Genomic DNA, 22,696 nt, shown 5'->3' with positions numbered 1-22,696 from the left:
AAACATGAAGTAACAATTTAATTTAGTGGATATATGTTAATGTAACACCGAAGACTGAGGTGAGATTCTGGCCCATGTGTTCTTAAAAAGGTCATGTAGGTTAACAAGCCAACCAAGTGTTAAAGTTAAGCAAAGGATATTTTTTGTTACCATGGGCTTTACAGAATTGACAGTTGTACAATCTAAACTTGATCAGCAGCAGCATTCTGGATGATCACAAGTTAAAAACTGGAGAGGTTATATATACACACCTACAAGTTTTTCAGGTACTGACATTCCTCAAAGGACATACTGGTAGGGAAGCATATACTTTGGGTAAGTGAATCATCTCCCAGCTGAGGTTCATCCAAAACTCAGGGTGAGTAACTTTGCTGTAAAATGCTCAGGAGCCTGTTTCAAACAAAGCAAAGCAAGGGATGGCTGAACATAACAAAAAAGGGTGTTAAAAGAATTAGAGGATTACAAACTCATTTTCCCTTTCACTTCCTCCTTCCTTGGGGCATATTTTTAGAATTCAGCATGTGATCTACACTAAAACATTCACACAGCAACATCTAGTTTCACTAACTCCACAGTCAGGACATCATTCATGGGTCCACAAATTTGCAAAGCCGCTAACCCAAAACAAGACCAGTACAGGGAAAGCTCAGTAGCAGCTGCAGAACAGCCATGTGCTAATAGATGCAGAGTGGGGATACCTGACTGTCCCTCAGACCTAGGGGCATATGGCTGATATATACAGCCCACTTACTTCAACTGTGCCTTCGTTTCTGAGATTTCACCAACAACTCATAATAAAAATGCAAAATATTTAAAATCTGCTCACTCTGTTAGCTATAGACAAGAGCATCTCAAGGGAGATCACCTTTTCTCTTTCCTGATTTTGACTGAAGACAGGCCTTTTATTCTAGGTTTCCTTAATGGACTCTTTAAGGCAATGGAGTACATCTGCCCTGAATAGCTGGCTGACTGACAAGCTTCAACTGCTTTCCATTAGATCTAGACAAGCTGGAGAGGGAGTATCATCTGCCCAAACGCACTTCAGGCATTCCTATAATAGGTGAGACCTAGCTAGTATTGGGAATACTCAATTTAAATCATTTTAATTCCCCAAAAGCAATAGGTGAATTCTGAAAAACCACAAGTGATCTGTATACATCCAGCTGTGGGGTCTGGTCAACTGGTCAGCCTGTAGCTTTTAATAAGAACAATGAGGTTTTTTTTTATTGTTGAATATCAACAGAGTGTTTCTAGGATGATAGGATTCCCCCCACTAAGGCATAAAGGACTTGTACAATTTGTCACAGATAATTTATTTTCTCAGTTATGCATTTTGTTTCCAAAGGTTCTTGTCCCTTCATGGACTTCCCTGGGCATGGTTCAAACTTGCAAGCGCCTATGTACAAGGCAGGGCAGAATTTCCTAACTGAACTTCCCTAGAATAGCCTAAATGTTAGTTTGTTCAGGTGGTAGTCTTAAGACCTTGATTCACTCTTTAATTCAGGACTATCTTTTTAACTATGTAGCTGTCATCTATCTCCCTCTCACTCCAAAGCAAGGGCCTCCATCCCAATACTCACTCTAGACAAAGGAATCATAGGCATCCTAGATTTACCTAGTCTATCTTCTGCCAGAGCAAGATTTTTCACTGTTTTCTGATGTTTTGTCCAAACTATCTTTTTAAAGGAATATTTCTCTGGGATGACAACTCTGTCTTTTAGTAGGCTGCTAGTGAACTATACTCCCAGCTCCAAGGAGACCAAAGCAATTTCAATTCTAAACTGACTCCAAAAATGAGGTCTCCAGTGTGACAGCTGTAACAGTAGCATGACAAGTGTGATGAATTTCTTTGCTGGGCCTCTGCTTTCATTGGATTCTATTGAATTGAGGGGAATCTACCAGACCATCCTTTTTACATTTAATTTTTCTTACCTAATAATTTGAGTCTATCAGTATAAATGTGCAATTAATACATCTTACACTAGTTTTCTAAATAACTTTATTATAGAGTTTGACTTTATATATAAAAACTTAACATATATTCTTTTCACCTACCCATTTAAGTAATTATGTACTTTTCTGTAAACAGCTCTTTGAAACCCAAATGAAACAGATGCAGAGTTAAGATCTTTCTTCTGGGGTAATAAAGTACCAACATTAAAACATATAACATTGAAAGCGCCACAAGATGTGGAGGAATAAAATGACCTAACTTGCAGCTGCCCTGTCTGTCAGTCTGTCTAGTCTAATCTAAGATAGTGAGATATACATGATTTTGTCTTTAAAAAATCATAATTCAGTATAAGCACGGAAAGGATTAAGATCAATTAACTGGGTAAGTACAGCATGTTAATCTTTTTTTTAATTAAAAGAATTCACATTTGATTACTAATATACTTTATTGGAACAACTGACACATGCACCTCTTGTTTAATTATATTTTTGTATGCTTACTTGATGTTTCTTAAGAAACATCTATCGTATCCTACTGGTTTTAATTAATTTCTATGTAGTGGCATTTCATGATGTTTTACAACTTCAGTCAAACTTTTTTTTAAAAATGAAAACATTAGACTCGAGCCCACTCCCACTGAGATCAAATAAGGTAGTACTTGGACAGTGAAAAGAATATCATCAATAGCAAAACCAGGAATAAAGATGCATGCAGTACACTGAATGTGACAGAGCAGAGGCGCTGTGATGCTTCTGGACATTCATATTCTTAACTATTTTCTCATCTTTATTTTACATTAATAGGAAAGAGATGAAAGAATAACAGAAGAGTAGCAGGCATCCATGCCTGACCTTGCATAAGAAGAACCCTGGAACACCAAATACTGCTAGAAAACTATAGCCCCTAACTAAATATTATGACTGTTTCTTTAGTATTTGTATTACCGTAGCCTAGGCTAGGGAGTCTGGGGATCCCAATCAAACACCCCATCGTGTCAGAGCTGTGTAAACAAGTAAAAGTAGGACAGTTCCTGCCCCAGGGAGTTTACAAGCTAGTTTTCTGACAGATGGCCTTATAATCTTTTTACTCCATTAAGGATATATGTATATTTCTATTTTGCTACAGTAAATATAGGTTGAGCTTGAGCACTAACTTCATACTGGTGTCTGTATGGAGTTTGGAACTATTATTGACCCACAAGGCAATAAAGTATTGTTACAGTGATAAACAAAAACTAATACAAATTAGTAAAGTAACAGTACTAAATAATAAAACATCTCGGTAGAACAAACAACAAATTCCAATGCACTTCCACTCAAGTGCACAAGTGCTCCTGGCCAACAAGTACCAGAGGGATGTTCTTTGAAATTCAGGAAGTACACAATCTGCTGGTTCATATTGATCTGTTCTGACTTTATGAACTTCAGCAACTTAGTGCAAGTTCTGCACTTCACATCATAAATGGATCAAGATGAATAGTCAGGCTTCTCAATTCCATGTGGGAGAGACATAGCGTATTTATCATTGGAGCCATCGTCAACCAAGAGACATACCCACCTTCCTGTTGGTACAAAGGAGGATGACTGTTTAGTAACAGAATCCCTCAGCAAATGCTGGAAGGGAAACTAAGTGGGCAAAGGAAGGAGAGAACTGTCATGAGACAGTTGGTAATAGATATGGCAACATACTAACATGGCAACAGAACAAGTGTGAAAAACAGAGTAGGTTCTTTTAAGGTGGTTACTTAGTGGTTACTGCCTTGCAGTCGTATAAGAAAAGAGATGAAAAGTCATAACAGATATGCCAGGAGACTGCACACCAACCTAAAACACATGGACAGGCACTCAGGAGCTCAAGCCTTGTAACACATTGGATCTTAGGATGAAACTATCTTCATTTAAAAAGCTCCATTTGGTTCAGAACACAGCAGCCCATTTATACAGCAATACCCGCTACACAGAGTGTGCTACCCAAGGTGCCCTCTTCACTGGTTCCCCACTCAATAATATCTCAGATTCAAGGTTTTGTTCCTCATCTTCAATTCCTCCATGAGACTGGTTACCTCCAAATTATCTGATGGACCATCTCACTATAGGTGATTGTCACCTCTCATGACAACTGGGCTCCCTCGAACAATGCAGCAATCAAACTCAAAAGTGAGACCTGTGCATACAGGAGAGAGATTCCTTGGCAACTGGCTCTTGACTGTAAACTCACTTTCAGAAGAGACCAGGATGACCACAAACTTCAGCATCTTCTGAACAAAATGAACCCCCACACTTCTTTGACCTAACATTCCCACAAATCCCACCAAAATCACACAATTAAATAAAACCAGCTCCTGAGAGTAAGCAGCAAGGAGAAAGAAAGTTAGAGGGGTTTTCTTGTGTTCATCTTAGTACATTTCCTAAAACTCTCATATATGATGGTGGTGAGGCCATTTAGGAGCCTCTAGTAAGGCTCCTAAGTAAATAATAGGCTCCTAAGTAAATAATAGGATCTGATATAAAGCCTGCTAAAGTGAATGACAGTCTTTCCAGACCCTTTAAACTGTGTTTGGAGCCCTTGCCGGAGAGCAGTGGAGAACTGACTGATCACATTGTGCTAGACTCTGCTCCATGCTTCCATATGTTACGCCATAAGATAAAGAATACATTAAATATGTTTTGCACTATTGCTTTTTCATGGAAGTAATTGTTGTAGAAATAGTAACTAGAAACAAATATGTACTGAAACTAATTTATACAAAAGTCTACTATAAATCCAGAAACAAATTTAGATAGAGCAGGGTATCCTCCAAACAGCAAATTCAAATGCTGAAAAAGAATGAAACGGGCTATAAATAAATGTTTGCTATACTCATGAATTGATTAAATAGAACAACTGTAATTTTATGGCACCAATTAAAACTAGCACTTTGGTCAAGCTAGTGAAAACATGTATTTGCATAATTAAGCATAAGAAATAAGTATGCAATAACTTCAAGTTTTATAATACATTTGCATACCCTATATTATTCAGGCTGGGCTGCAGAATGAGGCACTTGGATTTTGTTAAAAAAAACAAAACACCATCACCAAGGTTCTGCAAAGCCCACTATTAATTGAAAAATATGAAAAGTATTTAGTTTTGCATTTAAAGATTTCCTTGCTGAATAGGCACAAACACTATGAGGGAATTCTCATCTCCTATAGACTTTTGCTTCGCCTTACAATGTAGTATTATTACTTTTGATGCTCCCACCACATCTTTTCTTGTAATGTGGATGCACTTTAGCCCTGCGTTGTTTAAGACTCAGCCATTGCAGCATTGTGCATGAGAAACAGAAAGTGAAAGGGACTAGTCAGTTGTCATCAACCAAACTGGATGAGGTGCACAAAGTTCACCTACGTTATTATTATTAATATTACAGTAGGGTTTAAAGACTCCAATCAAATTGGGGCCCCTTTGTAGTAGGCATTGTAAAAATACAAAATAAGAGGTCATCCCTGTATGGAAGAGTTACAATCTAACTAGACATGACAGGCAGACAGACAGACATGCACACAACAAATAAGCAGCTGGTAAAAGTTCAAAACTAATTTGTAAATAACCATTTCTCTGCAATTTCCCTTTGTGTCCCCCTCCGGCTACCCCCTCACCCTCCCCCACACCTTTCCAGATGCCAAATTCTGCTCAGTCAGTACTTGCCCACTGTATCTTTCTTCTGCTCTTCTCCACCCGCACCCCAACAGAAATAGATTGATCATATGGAAGGGAACAAAAAATAAGCCAATCCAAGAAGCGATGGAAAGCAAAGTCAGCTGATGCTGCCCTCCTTGTGGAGGGAGTGGAGAAAAGAACTCCCCAGGGGGTGAGTATAGGGCACACATCATAAATGATGAAAAGTAAATTAGAATGTTTTAATTCTTTAAATTTTAATAATTGAAGTTATTAACTCAGGAAAAGAATTATTTTTTTTAAAAAATGTTTAACCACATTAGGAATCCTTTAAGGCCCCAAGAAGCTACAGGTTATTTTTATGGCTGCAGCCCTTGGCAGACACCCTGACAGTGAGACAGGTGAATTTCCGCACAGGGCTGTGGAATGCCAAATTGGGTGTATCACAGCACCCACTTTCCAGGAAAGAATTCCATCAAACATGAACTCTTTGGGCTGGAAAACTATCATGACCTGCCTCAAAGTGAGCTCACAGACTTTAGGGTCAGAAGGGACCAACATGATCATCTAGTCTGACCTCCTGCACAAAGCAGGCCACAGAACCCTACCCATCCACTTCTATAACAAACCTCTAACCTATGTCCGAGTTATTGAAGTCTTCAAATTGTGGTTTGAAGACCTCAAGCTGCAGAGAATTCACCAGCAAGTGACCCATGCCCTACGCTGCAGAGGAAGGCGAAAAACCTCCAGGGCCTCTGCCAATCTGCCCTGAAGGAAAATTCCTTCCCGACCCCAGATATGGCGATCAGCTAAACCCTTAGCATGTGGGCAAGACTCACCAGTCAGCACTTAGGAAAGAATTATCTGCAGTAACTCAGATCCCATCCCATCCAACATCCCATCATAGACCACTGGGCATACTTATCTGCTGATAATCAAAGATCAGTTGCTAAACTTAAGCTATCCCATCATACCATCCCTTCCATAAACTTATCAAGCTTAGTCTTAAAGCCAGATATGTCTTTTGCCCCCCCCCCACTACTCACCTTGGAAGGCTGTTCCAGAACTTCACTCCTCTAATGGTTAGAAACCTTCGTCTAATTTCAAGTCTAAATTTCCTAGTGTCCAGAAAAGGTGAGATGGGCAAAGGAGATGGTGTTGGAGTACAGATCAGGTTCAGGTGTGAGAGTGCAGCAGGGTTCAGCTGCACTCCGATAGCAGCAAAATTTCACAAGCTGTTTGCACAAGAGTTCAGTCCAAAATGTTGGAAGTCCTGTGAGATCTGCTATGTTTGTGGAGATCTGTCATCTTGAGACAAGATCTCAGTTTGGTCACATCCACACACATAGCAGGAAATAGGCTTCTTCCAGGTCTGGCTCTATTATGGGTTGCCAGGCATCCAGTTTTTGACTAGAATGCACGATCGAAAAGGGACACTGGTGGCTCCAATCAGCACCACCGACTGAGCCGCTAAAAGTTGGGTTGGCAGGGCAGCAGGGCTAAGGCAGGCTCCATGTCTGTCCTGGCTCCACGCAGCTCCCAGAAGAGGCCAGCATGTCCAGCTCCTAGGCGCAGGGACGGCCACAGGGGCTCCATGAGCCACCCCCACTCCAAGCACTGGCTCCGCAACCCCCATTGGCTGGGAATTGGAGCCAATGGGAGCTGCAGAGGCAGTGCACAGAGCCCCGTGACTCTTCCACCAGGAGCCAGACATGCCGAATGCTTCTGGGAGCTGCCCCAGCCCCAGCCCCAGCCCCATCCACTGCAAACTCCTCTGCCTCAGCCCGGATCCCCCTCCTATACCCAAACCCCTCTTCCCTGGCCCCACCCCTGAGCCCTCGCCCACCTCTCATGCCTCCAACCCCCTGCCCCAGCCTGGAGAAAGTGAGTGAGGGTAGGAGAGAGCAAGCGACGGAGGAAGAGGGTATGGAGTGAGCATGGGGTGGGGGCTCAAAGATGGGGCAGGGCCTCAGGGAAGGGGCGGGGCATGGGGTGGGGCAATGGTGTTCAGTTTTGTGCGATGAGAAAGTTGACAACCGTAGGATCCAACCAAGGATCAATATCAAAAGGCTAAATTTAGAGCTCAGGATTTGACTCAAACTCCTAATCTCCACAACATTCAGACTTGTCCTATATTGATAGGAACATCACTTGACATCCTATCACGGGCAGAGTCTTCTTTAGTTGACTGAACATCCATCAGCTGTGGAAGAAGTTCTATTTGTTTCCCATAATAGGAAGGTAAAAGTTAATGGATGACATAAAAATAATTCTTTCTAGCTAATTCCCAGGAAAGAGAGAGAGAGAGAGAACAGAGAACAATCCTGGATCAAAAATTCAGCATCTCGTCCACAAAATTAATAATTAGAAGGTGGAAAGCCCCCTTCGATGCTCCAAAGATTAGGACTTCTCCTAACCCAGCAAGATAAGCTTTCTTTGCATGGTGGAAGGGTTGTTTCAAACCAGATACCTTCTCAAAATCACAAGACAGTTTGCTGTGCTAGCCCGTTACAAACTGTCTGTGCCTGCACAGAAGAATTACCATTTATACCCTTGGGTAGGAATTTGTGATGGTGAGTGAAAAAGAAGTGTATGTTTTGTGGCTACTTAACTGGGTTTATTGGTTTTGGTTTTGGCAGTCAGCCTCTGAGCTGAACATCATTGTTAGGCGGCAGTGGGGGGAGAGGGGAGTACTGTTAGGAAATAAAACCAATTTGGGATCAGATTTTCAGTTGGGCACCAGTAGCTGAGTAACTGCATCAATGCCTACAAAGCTACGTATGTGCACTTACTAACTTTGGTAAATCTGAGCCTTATTTCTATTTTATTTTCCCATTCTTATTTTTATCCTAGTTTCTCTCTCTCTCTCATTCATCCATCTTTCTTTCTGTCTGTTGCTATTAATGTAGTAACTAGTAATACAAGCTAAAAGTTCAGTACAGGTGAAGAGTGACAGTGTTATTTAGTTGACAAGTAGATCATTCTCTTAAATAAGAGCTAAAAATACATGTGGCTGCTGCAAGTACCATATATGGCAAGTGTCATATGTACACTGCTTTTCCTAAGACCTGAGCTGAGTGGATTTTTATCTCCTCTGCTCCACTTGATGGTTTCATTAAAACCTAAGGTATGTCTACACACCATTTTGGAGCAAGTTTCCCAGGCCACCTAGACAGAACAGTGCTTTAAAACAGCTGTGTATATACACAGTAACTTGGAAGTTTCTGCTCAGGCAGTAGCTTGGGCTCTGAAGCGACCTCCTCCTCCTTCAGAGCCACAACTTCAAAGCACTGCCTATACAGCTATTTTTAAAGAGCTAGCACAAGCTGCTAAGCCATGTCTGTCGACCCAAGCAGGGAGGCTTTGTCCTGCTCACTCACAGACCCCTAGGGGCCCAATCTGGTGAGTGCCAGCTGCAAGGTACAAAGTACTCTCTGTCATGTGACAATGGAAAACACTCTCAGAGTCAGTTTCTTATAACACTTGACATGGAATTTTATTAGAATAAGGAAAATAATAATATCCCTACCACTTCCCTCTATGTGTCTTGCTGTGCTTCAGTGTAGATCTTCACCCTAGAACTTCTGCCTGCCTACTTTTTTTGAAAACAGTATACACATCTTGAAACTCTTAATTCCTACTGGGTTCAGAAAGAGCTGAAGGCTCTGAGCACCTCGCAGAGTTAAGAGTTTATGGTCATCAAGGCAAAACTTTGCAGGACTACAGAATCAGGCCCCAACTGTAAGGGATCCCTGCATGCAGGTTTTGGCAGCTAAGTAGAGAAGCTCATTTTAATTCTTTGTTTTTGTGTTTTAAAATGTCTTTATATGTAGACAAATCTACTTTAAATTTTCTATATTTTGTTATGGAGGAAATGCCAACCCTCCATTTGTACAATGTGTGCATGAGTAAATGATGGAACTACATGGGGACTGGAAAGAAAGAAATTGAATGCAGCCCATGAGCAGGATTTGGAGTATCTCTGCAGATGCTAGTCTAGTGTCGGGGCTCAAATAAGAGCTGTACCCCACCCCCAAAACTGGGGGCTGCAACTACTGGAGTTTTGTAGCTCTAGAAACAATGGTTACACCCACTCATCCTCTAGCCTGGCTCCAAATCCCTCTCTGCACTGACCTATGCAGAAATGGCACAAGCCCCATGCCTGCTATGCCCATGGCACAACTACCCCATCACTTAGCTGTGCAAGAGAACCTCTGCAAGTGTTCCACCACCTTGAGGTTTAAAGTACGAACTACAAAGCCCTAAGAGCATTTTTCCTTACTTTAATCATTCTCATCACCCTCCTCTGACATTACCCTCCCCCCTCTAAGTCTGCACTATCCTGGTTTCTGAGAAGATATAGCAGAATTAGAGGTACTAGATACTGAATGAGTGTTGTTAAACTCTATTTGTCTTCAAATACAAACTAATGTTTATTTCATAAGATGTAACTAGAAAATGAGCGTACTTGGTCAGCTTGACAAGTACAATCTTCCCTAGACATTTTTAAAGCTGTCTTCACTGATCATGGATTAAAAAACTGTGAAATTGTTTCAGCCTTCAATTACAGTGAGTAATTAACATTCTGCAATTCCAGTGCCACAATATTTGACAAAGCGGCTGAAAAATATAACAGAGAGAAAGTGAAAATTAGTTTTGGTTGATAGCTCTAGAAAAGTCACGTCTTTTTCATTAATATATATAAGCAGCAACAAAATGCATCTGGGTTCCTGGTGGGAAAATCCTTCAGAGTACGTGTACTATTACATTGTTCAGTAGTAAGTTAGGCATATCATAATTCTACTGTACTGCATGATTTATAATAATAGGTGTGTTTCCCATCTTGCAAGCATTCTTATCCTTTAAACCACCTGAGGTCATTTAGCAGAGACCAGTTTTCATATGTAAGAAAATACATGATTTGTAAACAATATTCCTTAGCCATTTTATTGTTACTTTGACCATGTGATATGTAAGAAAACATTATTAATGTTAAGGACGTAACATTATTTCCCTTAACAGTGACTACTGTAGATAATCTATTTAGTTGTCTCTATTAAAATAATACTCTATAAATGGTACATGTAACTAATTTAATTAAACACCTCCACCATTCCTCAATCCATATTTGTTTCTTCTACCCACCTGAGATAGCCTCTCTTAAACTAAGTATTCAAGTTCATTGGGGCAGAGAGGCTTTTTCCATTCTAAATCTGCAGTGTGTGAAGTCACAAGCAGGTTAGAGACTCTAGGTATTACTGTAATACAAACAAAAAGATGGAATAAGGTAGTGGCAAGAGAGCTACATTAATGGACATCAAATAAGATAGAGAGCTTTTGAAAGTAGTAAAATGACACCTTATATTAGAGAATCACAATACTCAGATGTAATATGGAATATTATGTAAAGCTAAAAGGATGGATGATTTGAAAGGAATAACAATGACATATAGAAAGATTACAGAGATACAGTACCACATGTCCCCAGTCCGGATGACAGGCTATTAGCTACAAAACTCAAGACTGACTGTCTTTTTGTTCTATTTGTACAGTGCCTAGCACAATGAGGTGCTGCTGCTATGGTAGTAGAAACAGATAATAGGAATAGTAAATACATTCTCTGAGTGTTTCACTCAAATACTGTAGCTTAAAACTTCCAAACAGAATCTGCCTGTTGAGAACTAATGTCTATTTTGTTTTTAAGACAGTAGATGGAATCTTGGCCCCATTGAAGTTAGTGGCAAAACTCCTAATTCCCCATGAATCCAATGGCTCCATGATTTTGCTCTAGTTGGCCAGATTATAAGCATTGGAACCGAAAGAAGTTCAAAGAGGTAGCAGGTAAGTGACAGGTCACCAGGCTGGGCATTATTCAGGAGCATCATTAGTACCTCAAATTGCAGGCTCTTTGAGACAAGGAACATGTTTTTGTTCCATGTTTGTACAGGGCCATGCCTCGGGCTCTAAGGTGCTACAATAATAGAAACAAATAATAATAACAGCTTGAGTTTGTAAGTGATCTGATAGCCTGCAGCAAAGAAAAACTATTTGAAAGCAGGGCTGCTCCCTTTAAGCTAGTACTATTTCAGCAGCACTATAATAACACGCACTAAGAAACTTTAGTGAGCACCAGCAGAGTCTACACAGGCCAGTGAGTGCACAGCACATGATGTGCTTTAGCATTCACACCCCTTCAGAGTGCATTGCTATACAGGGTAGAATAGTTCTTATTCAACACAAGGTATAATATAATTTCACCTTTGTTAGACAAAGTCAAACCTTAGCTGTGTCTGAACAAAAGGAGAGAGAGAGAGAGACAGACAGACATTGATATTGCAGGTCCTTGTAAAACAGAGGAGACCCAGAGAAGCAAGGCTTGTATGGAGTAGAGAGAAGTAGGAAAGGCAGTGGAGGAGAGATGGTGATATGAGGTCATTAAGAAGCATAGTTTTTATAATTTTACAATATTTTATTATGCTACTGTTTCTGTTTCCCCTCTTATTGGAATTTCACCTTCCTAAGTTTCATGCCTATTGAACTCTAGATTTATCCAAACTGCATTTCTTTAATGGACACAATAATAAAAAATATATACCACTAGATGAGCAACCTTTTCTCCCCCACTCCTATTTGTAAATGTTTCTCTTAACTCCCACATCACCTGAATCTACATTTGGTATTGAAAAACTGGCTCACTTTTAAAAGGTGCTACTCAGGTCTGGAGGCAAGGAAGAAAAGAGTTACAAGTTTAGTTACAAGTCGCTAAATATGTTATAAAACACTATCAACTTACTTTAAATAATATGCTTTTCTAATAAAAACTGCACCACTTGTTTGCCTGAAGTTATAACATTACTACAGATAGATCAGTATTTATTACCATTATATAAAGCAAAGTTGGAAGTGTTTTACATCATATTTCTAAGGTTGCTTAAATATCCATATAATTGGAGATGCCCTGAACCATAGCATTCAGATCCAAATCTAAGTTCATACTCTAACTTCCTACAAATTCCAAAGCATTCAGATCAGAAATTTTGATCCGGGCTCATCTATGCATGCAGTATTGCAACAGTAACTACAATCTGTTGACTAGGATCCAATCTTGCAAATAACCATGTAAGTAAACTTTACTTGAGGAGTGGTTGAATTGAATTTAATGGGACTACTTGTCTGCTCCAGCTTATTTCAGAGGTCAAACCAGGCCATAGTATCTCCAGGAGTCATGAGAGTGCCAAGAGGGTAGACAGCTGTAACATTTTAAATACATAATATAAAGGGTTTTTTGCATAATACAGGAAGCTATATTATCTTGTACTGCTGCCTCCCGATAATGAAAGTATGGGATGACATAGTAAGAACAAGAGCAAATCTTGAGTAGTCTACAATGTTATGAATACAGCAAGACATTTTTGTCATCGTGCATAGTTTTCCTCAAACGTTTAAAATATTTGAGTTCATTTTTAACATTTTAAGCTGCCTAAAAAAGCAATGTGTAGTCACTCAGCAGCAGAATCAGCATGCAATAGCCATCCACAAAAAGAAAAAGGAGCTAGAGAGATATTTTGCCCTTTGATCTAAATATACTGGGTGATGTACTGTAGAGTGTCAGGTAAACGTTGTGCACGTTTTATAATACTGGGAAGGATGCATACCTGAGGCTGAAAGGGAAAAGGTTAGCAAAATGGAAAGAGAGAGAGAGAGAATTATGACAACAGTTATTGTGATAAGTGAAAATTGAGAGCAATGAAGAGGTTTTGTACTGAATATACAGTGTATAAGACTGGCAGATATTCAAGCTATATTAGGCCAGATTCTGATCTCAATTACGCTCATGTATTCTCAGCAGAATCTCACCCACTGAAGTATTTTCTTTATTAGAAAGTAGGTTACACCATTAAATGCTCTGTTGAATAAAATATTTTAACTGACAATCATGCATAATAATTTATTCACTTGTCTTAAGTGTCAGCGGACCAGACAGGACCCTTTCAAGAACTTTCTGACTTTATATACTTTTGCAAATGATAAGGATCCTCTCCCCCCCCATAAGTGTGTACCTCTGTTTTAGGAATATCTTGTGAATTTTTAATTTATTGTAATAATATAGAAGGCAGCAAAACAGCATTCATAATTTTATTGGGTTTTATTCAGTCTGAAGTTGATAGGTACAATGCCAGTAACTCTGGTGGTTGCATTGCAGTTCTGTTGTCACTAAAAATAGTTACAGTTTCTATCACCATGCCTTACACAAAAACTGCATGCAAATGACACAATGCTTTATAGAAAATAGACAATCACTTTATTCAAGAGTTATGCACAACTAGTTTTTTTAGTTACTATTGATTTAAATGAACTACAGAACCTGAGAAGCTTAAATATTGAGTAACACTGTCTCCATAGGCAAGTCAAATTAAATGGCAGCACTAATCACAAATTTTGGATACACTAAACAATATTAATCTCATAGAATTATAGAAAAATAAACAATTTTCACATATGCACTTGAAACACACTGTAGTCCAAATTCACAAAACATTAAGCATGTAAATCACATTTTATTCCTTCATATTAGTTTGAAATGATGATGCCAATACAATTTACATCCCAGACATAACATTTTGTAACAGATATAGATTAAGTGGTCAAATTCTCAATGGTGACCAAAACATCTGGAGTTAAAAATAATACAGCAAATGTAAGAGTGATAAAATGCTGCAAGTCAAGCTACTATACTGTAGTTAAAGATTTTTTAGTGGTTCTCAGACAACTTTCTTAAGGGTTAAATTCTGCCCTTGAATATGCATGCAAGACTCCCATTAATTACATGTACAAGAAATCAGCTGAATGAACACTGGTTTGGGAATCAGAATCGTCCAAATTCTAATCCTGGCTCTGTTGCTGATTAACTGTATAGGCAATTTGCTTCACCTCTCTGTGTCAGTTTGCCTGTGTATAAAATAGGAATAACGATACCTACCTACATTAGAGAGGACTTAACGTTTGTATATCACTACACTGAACATGTAAGCTATTATATGAATGTTAGGTATTATTAGTGCTAGAACTTCCAGATATATTTCTGGGCATTGTGCCCACATAGGTACTCAGAAGCCATGCTCATGAGCATGAAATAAATGTCTAGAGAGAACTGCAGGTAGAATTTACCCCATGGGGAAGCATATAGACTATCCAGCAAACTTTACGCAAGGCAGAAAGTGGATATTATAATGCTTGGATATTAATGTGTATTAATTTACATTTCTGAAAGATGGGCAAGATGTTAGGACCACTTCCTTTGGCTGTGAGGAACACAGGAGACCAAATAAAAGACTAAAGCAATATGGGGCAAAAATGCCCCAGAAGCAGTGGGAGTAAGCCAAGCCAGGATAGCATGTTTTCCCCTTCTTCTGTGCCTGAGACCCAGAGGAACTCTACTCACTTTTGGGGATAGGCGGTGAATGAATAAAAGGAACAGCCATTTTACATAGCATGTGCCTCTCAGAATCCAGTGGAAATGCAGTGGACAAAAGGAGCAGGGGTTAATTCTCCACCCTGTGGTCTGCACTGTATCTTCTCCACAGAGGGGAAAAATAGCACAAGCTCAGATGGAATGACCAGTAGCAACCCCACTTCTTAAGAACCCACGCTGCCAGAAGGGAGGAGTGCTGGCCCTTGGCAGAGCTGTGGTGTCCAGGTCCTGGGTCCCCTGCCTCCACTGTTCCCCCATTTTTCCTCATAAGGGAAGGATTCAGTGGCATCTTGGCTATAGGAAAATCCCTACCACGGGTTTAATGTTGCAATAATGTAATGTGACCCTTATTAATAAATACAATAATAACAATATATGGAGATATACCTATCTCATAGAACTGGAAGGGACCTAAAAAGGTCATGGAGTCCAGTCCCCTGCCTTCACTAACAGGACCAACTACTATCCCTTACAGTTTTTATTTTTATTTTTTTGCCCTAGATCCCTAAATGGCCCCCTCAAGGACTGAACTCACAACCCTGGGTTTAGTTTAGCAGGCTAATGCTCAACCCACTGAGCTATAAGAAGATTCTGATTATATTGTTCTATAAAATAATAACTCAATCCCAAATTCTGTCCTCAAATGCACAAAGGAAGCTATCCCTAAATTCAATGGGCGTTACTCATGTGCATCCAGTGGCAAAATTTGGCACTTGGTGTCTTTAAAATTAAATTTTCATTAGGCTACTAATACATAAACTGGACTCAAATCTGATAGTTTAAAAACAACAAATTTAAATACCCAAGATATCAAGCTATTGAAGTTTCCAAAGTGCCCACAGCCCACATACAGTAACTAGATTACAATTGCTTCATTTTGTATTAGACATCCCTCCTGGGAGCACATGGGCATAAATGAGGCAAATTTGACCCTATGGTGCTACAAAATGCAAACATACCATGAATAGTCATTTGTTTCTGTATAGATCATTGTAGCTCTGTTTAGGTCAAATATTCATTTCTTTAAAAGGTAATTAAAAAAGAAAGTGTTTATCAAGAGCTTTTATGGATCTCTAAATAAATAAATAAATAAATATTTAGAAGACTACCAGCAAAGATGCCAAGAGAAAATAGCTGGCTCAAGGTTCAAGTCCAGCCCATCACAATAAAGAGTTAAGTCAGTACTGTTAGGAATACTTTGTGTAAGGAGGTGATTACCTGAGTCCAGGTCCTAGTAAACAGGGCTACAAAGCCCACTATTACCACTGTCACTAAATGGCATCAGTCTCAGCAGTGTCAGCAAAGGTCTGAATGGAAATGAAAACTGTATTCGCCTCACATACCTATAAGTGGTTCCACTAGGGTCAGCATGAGAGATGTGGTGAGAGGCAGTTTAGGGGATTTTCTTTGCTGATGCCAGCGCTGTTAATAGATGGAGGGGGATCCGTTGGTCTCAAGGCCTGTCAGGCTGGTTACCTTTCACTACTATTAAATTTATTTTAATAAGATTACATCCCACATGGCAGTAGTCTTTACCAATATATTTGACAAATTCCCCCAGGAGCTATGGCACACTGAGCAAGAAAACAATTTATTTCTGGTCCCATGACATCCAGCCCAGATCCTCCTCAGATGCGATTACCCAACACACACCATGCTGTGATGTTGCAGGTACAAAGTAGTCATGTTGGAGCACTGAGTTAGAGTCACTCTTGTTATCCTGTGCCATGATTTTGTAGTAGCTCTATCTAATCTGAGGCGCAGAATGTGTGCCAAATATAGTAATGTTAAAAAAAAAAGTGGGGACTTAACGTGAGATTCTGTGGACCAGTTCCATGTTCCAGCTGAACTCAGTTGTGGTAGTTGTGTCATCTCAGAATGGTGCATGTCAGGGACTCACATCAGAATAGGATGGAGGTACTGGTTGTTGGTAGTTCTGAATGTCACAGGACCTGAAAGAAGGAAAAGAGAATAAGTTTTAAGATAAAAATGTACTTAATGCCCCTCTTAACTGCATCATGGAAACTTCCAGGGCATAACTGAGCTAAAGTTACTGGAACGAGGAGCCTTGCCTCTGCAAGTCACCTTTAAAAAATAATCCTCATTACATGCAATATTACCACAATGGACAATAGTGAGGTATTGGGTTGGTCTCTTAAGTGAGTATATGCAGGCAAGATGAGTCAAAATTAACTTTCCACTGTTGTGTGGAAGGCACAGAAACAGTCCATGTTTGGAAATCAATGTACTTTAGGGAGAATGGTGTACTCCACAAAGAAGCAGAGCGGTGGGCATTCTGCCACTTAAGAAGGGTAAATACTGCCTTTGAGTTTCCCATGGAGTTGTGCAGATCCTCCCTGCCCCTCCTTATGAGCTGTACCTATGTCTTACAATTGTATCCCTACAATTTTGTTGCTTCTCTTGATTTTTAAGGTCTCATATACATTAATGAATAGCCAATAAAGGTTTAGCATAGTTTTGATACACATTTAAAAAAATAAAAGTGGGTTGATTATATATTTTTTTAAAGTATCTAAATACAGACTTATCTGAATCTGAGGACTGACTATCTATTGAGTATGTGTGTTTCATGGTTCAAAAGTTCCCAATTAGTACAACATTTTATTCCCTAATTGATGCAACATTTTATTCCCTAACTGAAGGAAAAAAGAAAAAGACCACAAAACTGTGAAAATAACATGATTTTAAACCTATAAAAACCCATTCATTGCACAGTCTGCAAATCCATTCTGACACTATCCTTAATTCATCTGCCAAGCCCACCAGTTACACACCATGTACTGTGGGGTTGATTCTCATTCTCTGGCAGCGTAAGGGAGCCTTAGGCTTTGTCTCCACTAGCACTTTTGTCAGCAAAATTTTTGTCAGTCAGGGGTGTGAAAATGGAGTAAGTTTCACAGACAAAAGTGCCTGTGTGGACAGAGCTATGTCAGTGGGAGAGCTCTCTCCCACCGGCATAGAGTAGCTACACAGGAGACCTTACAGCAGCTCAGCTACAGCGGTATAGCTGTGCCACAGTAAGGTCTCTAAGGTAGACTTAGCCTTATAAATGAGAACCAAGGTCTGTACATTCAACAATGTTTTGTCACAAAGAGGAACACTAGCCTTGACTTTTTGCATTTGCTCTACATTTTCTTGGATTTATAGGATTAAATGAGATTTTTAGCATTACTGTAAAATATTATGCTTGCTAAACAGTAGCTTAATTTACGTGTAGACTGCATATCAACAGCAAATGGTAGTCCAAAATGTCTTGCAGCGCTGGATCTGAGAGTTTATTATAAAAGATGTTCTATTAGAGTACAATTACAACAATTCAAACACACCATTCTATTTTTTCCATTAATGCTCAATTATGAAAATGAAAAACAGAATCATTTAAAATGTTATCAGACAACACTTCATATTTGTACTTAGTCTTCCAATAAATAAGTTAAATAAATAATTTTTGCAGGTTAAGTAGTTTTGTATTTCTGAATGTAAACTGCTTAACAATTTAGTCAAGAGACATTTAGAGCTATTCATTTTCTGCATGTAGTCAGTCCTTGGAAATTAATAAGCAAGATAGAAATAGTTTATTTTTATTCCTAGTATAAAGTTTGTGGGGGCTGAGGATTTGTTAAAACCATTTACTGATTACATATCACATCATTTTGTGCACCAGATTCAATAATACTTTCAGACACATTTCAAACAATATCCATGTGAAATAAATAAGGTTCTGTTCCCCACAGATTCTGTCTGTGCTCAACTCCTCACTGACTGATGCATTACACAATGTATTATTCTGCCCAATTTTAGGTGACCATTTTACACATTTGTATGAGACAAATTATGAAGGTACCCACTCCCCAGCATGAAATTATTGGCCGTGTATTGCAACATTTTGTTGATACAGTAATTCTTTATTCACAGTAAAAAAAAAATGAAGTTTATCTTTTTTTTTTCCTGATTCCAACAAATATTGTTCTTTAACCCATTTTGATAAGAATTTGCCTGGGAAACAGCTTGTGTTATCACACAAGATAAGAAAGAGAAAAATGCTTGTACCAAATGAAGGTTAAGATAATTCAAATATCTCTGGCTTTTATGTGGATAAAAATTGAAGTATTTTCAATAATAGAGTTTGTTACCCATAAGAGAATTCACACAAACTTCCAGCCTCAGATGCTGAGTGTCAGAGCCGCAGTGAAGTGTTGGCCAAAATTTGTAACTCTAAAGAGCAAGCCTCTTCCAAATCTATAAATTTAGTTCTGCCATTTGCCCAAGCAGAACCCATTCCTGCAGTCTTTATTCAGGTCCATTATTTGGTTCTTTCCACTGAAGACAATGAGGGTTTTACTTCAGCAACGACTAAAATATTGGATATTTAGATATACAGTGCCAATTTTTTGTACTCAGATTTGTAGGTGATATCTACACTCAAAATGTACTGCGATTGTGCGTGCATAGGTAGCTGCTTGCACAAAAAGCAAAATAGACATCAGTCTGTGTTGAAACATCCGAGTGAAATTCTGGCCCCTCTAAAATCAATAGCATTGACTTCAATATTGCCAACATTTCACCCTTAGTTTTCATGTACAATCACAATAATTTGTGACGGTCATAATACACATGAGCCTGGAACCTATCCTTATAGGAATCAAGCCTTCAGCGAAGATAGAACCAGAAAGGGCACCACTGAGCTATCAAAATATTATCATTTGCTCCAAAAGTAGAAGATATAGAAATCACAAGATAATGTTCAAGACTGCTGCAACATGATCTTAATGTAAACAATTTTTTACAATGTAAGTGTAAAAGAAGAGGCTATGGATGGAAGTATGGACAGAGGCCCAGAAAAGAAGTTTATTTTTCTTGGAGATTTAATTTTTTTTAAATCTGTTATTATTAATGGAGAGAAAATAATTAATAACAGCAGGCCATCTGAAATTATTTTTTCCTCTATGGGATTTGCTTTGTCTTATTTTATCTGACACCAGTCAGGAAGATATACTATTGTGAGCATTTTTTAAAAAGGTAAAAACAGAAATCTGATGTATTTTTGCTCCCCATTAAGATTTTTTTTTTTACACTTACTTTGCTTAAGTTCTCCTTAAACTCACAAAATGAGACAACCCCTGACACAAAAAGAGCAAGCTTGCCGGCCAGTTCAGTAGATTTTCCCCAAACAATCATGGCACTAGAGCATCTAACTGTGTTAAAAACGGACAGTTTTGTTTTGTTTTTTGCAACTGCTTGCAAATCTTTTGCATTCACAAACTCGTGTCTCCATTCACTTTATATTCTGCTAAAATATTGAGAGTCACTTCCTCGCTTTTTGATTGCACATTGAGCTCACTTCTTCTAGATGCTTTTCTGGTTGCCCTTGAAAGTCTACTTCGAAAGGTATCACCTGCCAAAAAATACAGAATAGGATCTACACAGCTGTTGAGACTAGCTAACCCCCTTGTCACTTGGTAAGTGGCATATACTTTGTTATTGAAGGCACACATTTGTGGAGTCTGAAAATCCAGTCTGGCTCTTAGATTCAATGTCTTCATCACATGAAAGGGAAGATAAGACACGGCAAAGACCATCAACACAATAATAACCAGGTAAATTGATTTTCTCCTAAGAGGAGAATTGTCCAAATCCTTGTAAATCAAAGCTTTCACTATTAGTCCGTAACAAGCAAGAATCAATATGAATGGGATGCAGAATATAAACACAGTGGTGCACATGCTGTAAATGAAGTAACTTCTCAGATAATCATCAGCTGTAGTATCATAACAGGTAATGGTTTTATTTTTCCTTAGCCCAGTTCCAGAGTAGAACAATATAGGAGAAATCCCAGCTACAACAATGACCCAAACAAGGGTACTGATGTAAACAGCATTCTTTTTCTTCAGTCTCCCAAGTGATTTCAAAGGATACACTACCCCTGTGTATCGGTGTACACTGATGCAAGTCAGAAACAAAATGCTGCCATACAGGTTCACGTGGAAGATGAACCTTTGCAGTTTGCACATGATATCTCCGAAGATCCAGTCAGTTTTATTGAAGTAATAAAAGATGAGAGCAGGGAGTGTCAAGACATACAAGAAATCAGCTAATGCCAGATTAAACATGTAAACTGAGATGCCACTCCAAGGCCTCATGTGGAAGACAAACATCCAGATTGCTACACTGTTGCCCAGGAATCCAGAGATAAAGACTAGAATGTAGACAGTGGGCAGGTAATAGAACTGGAAGCCGGTTTTGGTTAGGGAACAGTTGGTAGTGGCATTTCCTGGAGTCCAGCCAGTGTTTGACAGAATGTTGCTTTCAGTCCCGTTCAAAACAGCTGAAAAGAGGACTTCAGTCATGATCTCTCCACTAAAGTCAGACAGGTCTGGGGGTAAAGCAGCAACTGTCTCTGGGGGGACAAGAAAGCATCTAAAACGAAAAGGCAAAGAAAGACCCAGTTGGAACCTGGAATTTTTTGTTGTTGCTTTTATTCAGACATTGTCAGATAAAGAATCCATGTACACTTCTTCAATTTTATGCATCAATCATTCAATTATTTTTCTCTCTGCGGTTTAGGTTAGCACAGGGCATGAACTTTTTCTATTAAATATTTAAACCAGCCAAGTGTCACACTTGGACATGACACAGGCACCCTCCCTTACCCCCAGTGAAGACTGCCAGCATCCCTGATGGAATTTAACACATCCAGGTGGGCTGCTGGGAGTCAACAGGGTCCTGCTACAGATCCTTCTCCCTGCCACCAGGAGCTACCCTACAACAGGGGGGTCTTCAGGGAGCCAGGCCAACTCCCCTCTCCCTCCCTTGTTACTCCCCTTGCTAGACCCCAGCTGACATGAATCTGGCATGAGCAAAGAGGAAACAATGAGGGTAGGGAGGAAGTAGCAGCTGCACCAGTGCCCCCAGGATAGGCATCAGGGGCTGTCAGTGTTGATGGCGAGACGATGCAATGGGGGTACAGACTGCGCTGGGAGTAGAAAGGAACAGGAACTGAAAGAGGGAAATGAAACAGGCAGGAGCCAAAGTAGGGAAAGGGGGAGGAATACACACAAGGGAGGGCTTAGGCACCGGCAGAAGAGGGGCTGGCTGTGGCAAGGGCGGAAAGGGAACAGGGGCTCCATAGAAGAGGGAGAGAATGGGCCAAAAGGGGACACGCTGAAGGAGGCTAATGGGGGGAAGAGAAGGGCAGCCTAGGGGAGGCTAAAGGGGGCAGTGGCGGAAGAGCGAGGCTGCCCCAGGTTCCCGCCCAAAGCGGGATTTATATTGCCCCCGGCCCCTTGGGGGGAGCGTAGAGCCCCCTCCAGGGACTCCTCTCCCCCGGGCAATCTCGCAGAGCTTCCGCTCTTCCATCCACCTCAGGCTTCGGGCTACCCCCCAACTCCCCCCCTCCCCGGGACCGCTTTAGGCGACCCCCTGCCCCGCAGCTCCCTCCACCGGCACTGGCCGCCCGGCTACCCCGGCTCCTTCTCCCTCCGCGGGGAGGGCGCAGAGTCCCGCTCCGGTCTCCGCGCACGAGGGAAGCCGGGGTGGGCTCGGGGCAGCCGCGCCAAACTTGTGGGCGCTGCTGGTGCCGCCTCGCGTGA

The 22,696-nt window shown here is 40.1% G+C and overlaps 1 protein-coding gene across 4 annotated transcripts in view; it reads right to left on the bottom strand.

Annotated features, from left to right (window-relative positions):
* The window catches only part of P2RY1 (purinergic receptor P2Y1), a 1,183,293-nt gene that overhangs the window by 1,159,081 nt on the left and 1,516 nt on the right, over positions 1–22,696 (bottom strand). Inside the window, exons 2-3 of one of the 4 annotated variants that reach the window (XR_007776035.1) lie at positions 20,187–21,524; positions 13,737–17,038 (exon numbers count right to left, since the gene is read on the bottom strand). Coding sequence is in view for 2 of the 4 variants with exons in the window: in XM_050966071.1 (XP_050822028.1) it covers positions 20,363–21,454 (1,092 nt within the window). In the remaining 2 variants the exon portion in view is untranslated. Of the gene's footprint in view, positions 1–13,736; positions 21,525–22,696 lie in introns of those variants that run through there. The other 3 variants (XR_007776036.1, XM_050966071.1, XM_050966072.1) reach the window with 3 other exon arrangements.

This window comes from Gopherus flavomarginatus, chromosome 8 (genome assembly GCF_025201925.1).
Source record: "Gopherus flavomarginatus isolate rGopFla2 chromosome 8, rGopFla2.mat.asm, whole genome shotgun sequence".
NCBI lineage: Eukaryota > Metazoa > Chordata > Testudines > Testudinidae > Gopherus > Gopherus flavomarginatus.
This window is presented reverse-complemented; position numbering and strand designations above follow the sequence as displayed.